Genomic DNA, 9,615 nt, shown 5'->3' with positions numbered 1-9,615 from the left:
GGTTGTTGTTGAAAAGAACTCAAAATGTCATGAATGATTGGGGCGGTTGAGGTATGCTGACCCCAGACAGAGAGGATAATATAACAAACTGTATTACTCTTACATTTACCACGTACGATCAACATTTCCACCTCTAGGCTAGTTCACAACTTGTGATTAAATTGAAAGCACCTGTGTATGGTGATTTGCGTCTCCCTCTGCAGCCTATGGTACTGAATTGAATACTGTATCTTGTCCCATTGGGTTAAATCATGCAACCGTCCCAGAATCAGGTTAAATGGTGTATAAGGCATATCGGAACGAGTTAAAAATCATTTGATATCCTTTTTGTTTGTTTGTTTGTTTTTTCAAAGTTGATTCTTTTGGATGAAGATTGGGGGGTTCCTGAATGCCTCAGTCATCACGTGTCGTCAGTTTGGGTAGTTAGTTGGTTGAAGGATGATTTGTTGCGCTTGCGATGGAGCCGCAGGGAACTGGAAGGACTTGTGGTCACCCCAGGATGGAGGGCGTCCTCAGACATGGGCTGGCCACTGCAGATGGCAACACGCCACATTCAGAATTCCAAGTAGACAAGGGTGCCCAGGGCAGGCAGCAGTAAGCCGAGAAGGCCTGAAGACAGGGTGGGCGCACCTGTGGAGGAAACCAGGCGTGAGTGTCACTCACGGAGGACAGAAATGGTTGCTCCTGGAAGAATGCTATGGGGGATGGTGTCATGGTAGAATTCAGCAAACTAAATATTTCTTTTGCACAAAACCGCTTTCTTGCCAGGCACTGATGGCTCGTGCTTGGAAGCCTAGCTACTCAGGAGGCTGAGATCAAAGGAATCCAGTTCAAAGCTACACTGGGTTTGAAAGTCCATAAGACTCTTACATCCAATTCAACACCAAAAAAGCCAGAAGTGGAGCTGCAATCGTGGCAGCTTTGGATGAAAAGCTAAGGGATAGAGTCCAAGCCCTGAGTTCAAGCTTTCATACTGGCACAAAAACAAAACAAAATAACAAAAGCAAAAAACCAGCTTGAGCAGGGCATGGAAAGTCAGCAAGTAACAACAGAATAGCAGGAGCAATGTAAATGGCCTTCAAAGAGCTTATTACTGTCTCAATAATGGATCGAGTTCTATCAATAACAATGCTCACAATAATCCTGACCGTGCCAGCTGGGGTTTCCTGTGCCAAAGCAACAGAACAGATGCTATTCTATCCTCTACACACACACACACACACACACACACACACACACACACACACACACCTCACATACAACAGTCCACAAGGCTAGATATTATTACCTGGTTTTATACTTTATAACTCAGAGTCAGGTAAAACTGCTTGCCCAAACACTGTAATAGTAGCCTGTAGATAATTTAGAAATTGACTGACTTAAGTAAGATGTCAGGCACTGGTGATTCATGTCTGTATTCCCAGCTCCTTTGGGAGGCTAAGAATGGAGGACCATGGTTTGAAGCCAATCGAGGCAGAAAAGTTCAGGCAATCCCTTCTCAGCCCAAAGATGACTACAGTGACACAAGCCTATTATCCTTAGCTACAATCGGCGTAGGGGCTGAGATTGAGAGAATTAAGGTTCCATGTCAGCCTAGGCTAAAAAGCCGGTGATTCCTTATCAATAATAGAGGGACACTGGATATTGTGGCATGTATTTGTCATCTCAGCAAGAACAACTAAGTCTAAAATAAGTGGATGGGTAGTCCGCACATGTGCCTGGGCAGGAAACAGAACCCTGTCTTCCAAAATAACTATTACAAAACAGGGTTGGAGGTGTGGTTCCATAGTAGAGCACCGGCCTGGCAAGAACACAACCCTGAGTTTAAGCCCAAGAAACAGCGAAGAAAGGAAAGAAAAAGCAAAGAAAGGAAGAAAAGATTACAAAGGAAGTTAGGAATGAAAGAAGGAAAAAAGAACCCCAGGGTGAAGCAAGCAAGCAAGGAAGGTCATGAGTACACCACACCCTGCACCTGCACAAAATATGTCAAGGGCAAAGGAGGTCTTTTGGCTTATGTGAAAATACCATCTACCCTGTTTCAAAAAGTTTTTTTCATTCTTGATACTTTTAACCTTCTCCTTTTCTACATACTTTCAAAACTATGTGGCAACCCAGACATTATTCTATTCCGATAAAAATGGCCAGTAACAAACCTTAATGATATACAGCAAAAACACCGCACTTGCAATGACTGCTCTGACTGAAGCCAGCTATCCTCAAGCCCCTCTGTCTCTTAACAATGCCCTGGTCCTTTAACCACAAATGACCTCAGCCGTGCGTACACGTTCCCGTGCTGGCCTGACTCTGTGGCTTGGCATGGCTTACATTGGGGGCTGCTGAGAGAGGTTTAGCCAATAGTAGCTAACATTTTGAAGTTTTTGCTGTTAGCACAAAAACCAAATACAATTTTATAACTTGTGGCTTTGACATCAGGATACTTGATTTATTTAAAATAAACTCTTCATGTTTATGTGTGTTCTATTAAATTTCTCTAATGGCCTGAACTTATGTAATTGTGGTCTTTATCTTCAATTCTCTTCCCCATTTGGAGTAGTAATTACAGACCTGACTGAATTCCTATTTAGTCATTATATATTCTTGAAGGATAAAACTGAAAATGACATATATATATATATATATGAATATATATGTACATAGTTACAACCTTAAAGAATATACACACATATAATATGTGGACTCTATATATCCATGGGGGATATGTATACATATATGTGTATATATATATGTGTGTGTGTGTATGTGTGTTTTATATCTAATAAAATATACATCATATTATTTGTGTCCAGAATAATTCTAGTACTTACATGATATATACTGAACATATGTTTTTCTGTTCACATACATGTTGAATATTAAACAGGATGAAGTCATCCATCCCATAAATTCTTTTTCCCATATCACAAAGAGGGTAAAACCCAAATATATTAACTAAAGTATGATATATACAGAGAACAATTCCAATGGTGTGACTCATTTGAAGAACTTGCACTTTAACAGGAAGCTATAGCTTGTAGCTGCTACAACTTGTATTGCTGGGTAGTGTGTGTGTGTGTGTGTGTTGGTGTGCGTGAAAGGAAGAGGAACAAATGGAGAAAGGAAGATATCTAATATCTAATTTACATACATGAAAATGGTTGTTTAAGTTTTGAATAGAACAAACTGTCAGTTAGGAGGACCAATAGGCAGTCAATGACTGAAATCTGAGGATCATAGTTTGAAGCCAACCCAGGCAAGGAAGTTCTTGAAACTCTCATCTCCAATTAACCACCAAAAAGCCAACAAATAGAGCTATGGATCAAGAGATAGATTGAGCCAAAAAGCTGTAAGGATGACACCCAGACTCTGACTTCAAGTCCCAGCAAAGCACTAAATAAAAATAAAATAGAGTAACAAAACAAAACCCCTATAAGCATCTGACTCATTCAATTATTAGTAAGACTGTATTCTGAAAACATAATAGAAAGTAGGACTTCACAGTCAACTGGTTGTGGACTGTCAATCTTTACAGAGTTATTTAGTTCCATGTGCTTCTCCATGGAGTCACAATGAGAATTAGGCAAGAATATGAATGAGAACATTAAAATAACTTAGTTAATATTAATAATCATTAAGATTAATGCTTATTGCATAGAATGTTTGTGGCAGAAGTCAGTAAAAAAAGAAACATTAAAAGGAGGTATCTAACTTTCAGATACTGAAACCTAACTTAATATTTGGATCATTTTCAGACGAAAGTAATTTTTAAAAATTCATGCAGTCCAATTTTCTTGCAGAACTGAACAGTTGGTCTGAGTAATACTATTGAAACCAAAGCAAATATTGAAAAGGTATCATTTTAAACAGTAGAGTTTTATAAAATAACTGGAAGAAGGCCATCTTTGAAGTATATTTTTAAGTCATTTCTATCTTACAGGTTTCTTTTCTCCAAGTACATTTTTCTCTAGCATGGCTTCTTTCATCTTAGATACATAGCCTATTCTTCATTCCTAACTTTATCAACAATGAAAGTACAGAATGGAACTAAACTGTAAAACTTGTCTAGCCTTCCAAGTACAAAAGGTTTTCTTGCCTGAAAACTGATTCTGAATTTGCAGCAAGACTCCTTCAGTCTGGTGAGACTTATAATGATAACATTTCCCTTGAGGTGACTTACACAATATTATTATCTTCACACATATCCTAATGCATGTTCAGAACTAGAGAATTAAAACCCAGTGCCAGAGTCCCACATGTATAATTATGGCTACTCAGGGGGCTGAGATCTGAGGATTATAATAGGAAGCCTGGTGGGAGAGGAAGATCTGTAAGATTCAAATCTCCAATTAATCAGAAAAAAAGCTAGAAGATACGTACTTCAAGTGGTAGAGTGCTAGCCTTGAGCATACAAATCAAGCAAGAGTGAAAAGCCATGAGTTCAGTCCCTTGTTTGACAAATGAGACATGGAAAAATAAAGAAGAAAAAAAGAAGGAAAGGAAGGATGGAAGGAAAAAGAAAGAAGGAGAGAGAGAGAGGGAAAGAGAGATGAAGAGAGAGTAAAAGGAAGGAATGAAAGAAAGAAGAAAAGAAAGAAAATGAAGGAAGTATGTATAAAAGAATTGGAGCATGGATTTTCAACCTTATCACAAGTAGTAAACTGAGATATCTATCTATCATCTATCATTTATCTATCTATCTATCTCATCACTGAGCCGCAATGGCTCATGCTTGTAATCCTAAACATTCAGGTGGCTAAAACCTGATGACTATAGTTCAAAGCCAGATTGGGCAGGAAAGTTGGTAACACTTATCTACAGGTTCAGGTGAGAAAGTGACAGCCCTGAGTGAAACAACTAAGGGACAGTAGTCTAGGTGCTAAGTCCAAGCCCTAGTACTGATACAGAAACAAAAAAATCTCTTCCATAAATATGTAGTTTTTCATATAAAATATAATAAAGGATAATTAAAAATAACTGAAGCAATGCCTTTTTGTTTAGAAAGTTAGTTGTATTTTATATTTCTTTATTAATTTAGTTTTGCCAGTCCTAGGGCTAGAGCTCAGGGCCTGCGCATTGTCCTTGGGTTTTCTCAAGGCTGGAGCTCTGCCTCTTGAGCCATAGCACCACTTCCAGCTTTTTTCTATGTATGTGGTACTGAGGAATCAAACCTTACTAGGCAAGTTGTATTTTTTTTTTTGCCAGTCCTGGGCTTGAGCTCAGTGCCTGAGCACTGTCCTTGGACTTTCTCAAGGCTAGAGCTCTACCACTTGAGCCTCAGCACCACTTCCGACTTTTTTCTATGTATGTGGTACTGAGGAATCCAACCCGGGTCTTCATGCATGCTAGGCAAGCACTTTAACCACTAGGCCAAACTCCCGGCCCCAACAAGTTGTATTTTTAAAGACTGTTTGTTTTTCGGGGGGGGGGGTGAAATGCTTACACCATTTTCAATTGTAAATCACTTATCATAAGCAATAATGTCCAGATTCCCACAAAATTCAGTCATGGGGTTTAACCTCAACTGGTTCTTAGGAGTTTCTAGAAAAGAAAACAAAGAAGCTTAAAAATAAGATGGATTTGAACTTTCATGATCAGGAATTTGTACATCTCACATATTTTTTTCTTTTACTTCTATTATAATTTTTTATGAATTTTTATTCTGATGGTTTTATATCTTTATGTAGAGAGAGGAAAAAAGGATCAAAGAGGCATTCCTAATTCTATTAATCCTTCCTTCTATAATATTAGGAAATGAGCATGTTATCTGGGCTCACAATCTGGTTTTAACACTGCTATTCTTTGTAGGCAATTGGATGGCTAAAGGATATGACTTTCCCTGTTCAAAATGACAGGGTTCTGGATTACAACTCCCATTAGGGTCATAAGTTTATGACTCAAAGAAAGCCATACTAGATTGAAGAACAGCAAGCATTGAGGCATAAAAGTTGCCAACAAATTTGTTACATTTCTCCCAAATGATGATCATTCACATTGACATAAGTTAATAAATATACATTAAGAGTTGGATTGTGTAAGTGCTACTGGCTTTATGGGCCTTTTCAATCCAGTAAAAGCCACTATTCTTGCCATTTCTGTGTGCTCCGCAATTATGGACCCAGATGCCAAGCAAAATAGATTTGATTTTTGGCAGAGAGGTTTGCTGGCAGTTGTATCAGTTCTTTGTGATGACTCTGGCTCTTTCTCAGTTAGAGAAGGCTAGATTGCCAAGGAACATGTTTGAGAAAGGTGTGAACATGGGCAAAGAGTGATGAGCAATTATTTGCTGTGAAATATAAAAGTAAACACTAGTTGCCACCTGACTAGAAAACACATGTTCAGCCCACAATATTATTTGGGAGCAAAGTAAAATTTTAATTATGAGGACGTGTGTGTGTGTGTGTGTGTGTGTGTGTGTAGGGGGGTATTTCTCACTTTAGAATGGTGCTCTACCATTTGAGACACAATTCTAGTTCTGGCTTTTTTTTCTAGTTAATAGGATATTGAAAAGCTCAGGGACTTCCTCAGTTGATGAGTGGATCAACAAGTTGTGGTATTTGTACACAATGGAATTCTATGCTGCTGTCAGAAAAAATGACATCGCCCCATTTGTTAGGAAATGGAAAGACTTAGAAAAAATCATATTAAGTGAAGCAAACCAGACTCAAAGGAACTTAGGCTCAATGGTTTCTATCATTTGTCATAATCAGTAGAAACCTTGGGCTCTACGAGCAGAGATCTGCAATAGAGCAAAATCTTGATACATAAGGCCATATAGTATGAAGCTAATTGAAAGGACCTCCAGGATATTGAAACAAAAGCCATATAATGAATGATTGTTGTCCTTAATGTACTATGTTGTCTCTCATCTCCTTTGCTGTCCCTTGGTTATCTCATATTGTTATAGCATCTCACTTTGTTATCTGATATATTGAATTTATTTGTATTTGGTTATTTGAAATTTGATAGGGAAGGGGGGAAAACCAAGACGGGTGGGGGTGAGGGGGGGAGAGTAATGGGTACCAAGACATGTGAAAGGGTATCAATGTATGTGAATTAATGCACCTTCTATCTGGCAGATCTCATGTAACCCTTTTACTAATTACAATAAAAAAATTTGAAAAATAAAAAAAATAAAATAAAATTGCTAAAGCAGAAAAAAAAGAGTTTATAGGCCCAATATGAAAAAAAAAAAAGTTCAGGGACTTTCCTGTCTGGGCTGGATTTGAACCGAAATCATCCTTCTTTGTACCTAAGATTATGAGGACTTTAAAACTGGCTTAACATCTTTGGGAATGAAAGTGATATTTTCCTAAGAATGTGAGATTCAGGATAAAGAGAACTCATTTGAGTGAACAATCTCTCCTAAAGCATGGCTCTTCTTTGAGCTGTGTGCCTTCTTTTGTAAAATGAAGAATGTACTATTTACACAGCAGGATATTTATGAGCATCAAACATTCAAAAAAAGTTAAGCTTAGTGCAGTGCTTCATGGCTAGAATCTTAACTACCAGAGATCTGAGCATCTCAGTTCAAAGTAAAAGGCTAGAAATGAAGCTGTGGCTCCAGTGACAGAGTGTCAGCCTTGAGTGGAAAAAGGGACAGTGTCTAGGTCCTGAGTTCAAGACCTAGTACCAGTACACACACATAAATATGTTAGAAGTTCATAGTAAAAAAATCATCCATGATTCTATGCTGCTGTCAGAAAGAATGACATCGCCCCATTTGTTAGGAAATGGAAAGACTTAGAAAAAATCATATTAAGTGAAGTAAGCCAGACTCAAAGGAACTTAGGCTCAATGGTTTCCCTCATTTGTCATAATCAGTAGAAACCTTGGGCTCTACTAGCAGAGATTTGCAATAGAGCAAAATCTTGATACATAAGGACATATAATGTGAAGCTAATTGAAAGGACCTCCAGGATAGTGAAACAAAAGCCATATAATGAATGATTGTTGTCCTTAATGTACTATGTTGTCTCTCATCTCCTTTGCTGTCCCTTGGTTATCTCATATTGGTATAGTATCTCACTTTGTTATCTGATATATTGAATTTATTTGTATTTGGATATTTGAAATTTGATAGGGAAGGGGGGAAAACCAAGACGGGTGGGTAGTGTGGGGGGGAAGGGAAATGGGTACCAAGACATGTGAAAAGGTATCAATGTATGTGAATTAACGCACCTTCTATCTGGCAAATATCATGTAACCCTTTTACTAATTACAATAAAAAAATAAATAAATAAAAATAAAAATAAAAAAAATAAATTAAAAAAAACCATCCATGAATTATGAATTTGAAATATGAAATTAAATTTATTTAAAATATTGTTTATTGAGTATTTTGTGAGTCTTTATCCTATTCATACACATAAAACATGTACAGAATGAATTTCACAACTTTGGCAATTCATGTTAAAAGTAACATTTAGCCAGATGTTGGTGGCTCATGCCTTTAATACTAGCTAATTAGGAGGTTAAAATTTGAAGATCAAGGGGTGGGAGTTGGGGGGAGGGAAATAAATGGGGACCAAGATATGAGAAAGGGTATTAATGTATGTGAATTAATGCACCTCCTATCTGGCAAATATAATGTAACCCTTCTATTAATTACAATAAAAATATATGAAAAAAATTGAAGATCACAGTTCAAAGCCAGCCAGGGCAGGAAAGTCTCTGCAAGACTCTTTTTTTTTCCATATATTTTTTATTGTAATTAATAGAAGGGTTACATGATATTTGCCAAATAGATGGTGCATTAATTCACATACATTGAAGACTCTTATCTTTAATTAACCATAAGAAAACTAAAAGTGGTGCTGTGGCTCAAAGCGACAGAGCACTAACCTTGAGTAAAAGAGCTCAGGGGCAGTGCCCAGGCCTCGAGTTCAAGAGCTATGACTGACAGGAAAAATAAAACAAAACAAAACAAAAAGAGTAATATTTAATCTCTTTTTATTTTTTACTTTTCAGTTGGTACTGAGGTCCGGACTCAGGGAAGTGAGCTTGCTAAGCAGAAAATCTCCTGTTGAGCTATCTTTACAGCCCCTTTTATGCAATTGTTACTTGTGATAGGATCTTACTTCTTCTACCTGGGCCTGTGTCTGGACTTTGATCTGCCTATTTTAGGTTCCTGTTGTAGCTAGGGTGACAGGCTCATGCCACCACACACAGCTTCTTCATTTGGTAGAGAATCACTTGGACTTACCTTCCTCTCTGCTGGGATGACAGACATGCACTGCCCTGCCCAGCTATTTGCTAGGAAGGGGTCCTGTGTATATGCCCAGGTTAGCATCAAACTACAATTGTCCTGAGCTCAGCCTCCCAGAGAGCTGTTGCCAGCAGCAACAGCTTTACATTTAATTTCTTTTTTTTTTTTTTTTGCCAGTCCTGGGCTTGAGCTCAGGGCCTGAGCACTGTCCTTGGACTTTCTCAAGGCTAGAGCTCTACCACTTGAGCCTCAGCACCACTTCCGGCTTTTTTCTATGTATGTGGTACCGAGGAATCGAACCCAGGTCTTCATGCATGCTAGGCAAGCACTTTAACCACTAGGCCAAACTCCCGGCCCCAACATTTAATTTCTTAACCAGTGATTATTTCACCTAAACTTAGAGCCAGTTTATT

At 38.1% G+C, this 9,615-nt stretch overlaps 1 protein-coding gene across 1 annotated transcript in view; it reads right to left on the bottom strand.

Moving 5' to 3' along the window:
• Positions 1-326: 326 nt before the first annotated feature.
• Positions 327-9,615, bottom strand: part of Cntn1 (contactin 1) — a 120,259-nt gene continuing 110,970 nt past the window's right edge. Inside the window, exon 22 of the mRNA XM_090353151.1 lies at positions 327-630. Within this exon, the coding sequence (XP_090209277.1) occupies positions 554-630 (77 nt within the window). The 3' untranslated portion in view covers positions 327-553. The remainder of the gene's footprint in view (positions 631-9,615) is intronic.

Source organism: Megascapheus bottae, chromosome 2 (genome assembly GCF_031878675.1).
Source record: "Megascapheus bottae isolate mThoBot1 chromosome 2, mThoBot2.hap1, whole genome shotgun sequence".
Classification (NCBI taxonomy): Eukaryota; Metazoa; Chordata; class Mammalia; order Rodentia; family Geomyidae; genus Megascapheus; species Megascapheus bottae.
The sequence above is the reverse complement of the archived record's forward strand: the minus strand, read 5'-3'. Positions and strand labels throughout refer to the sequence as shown.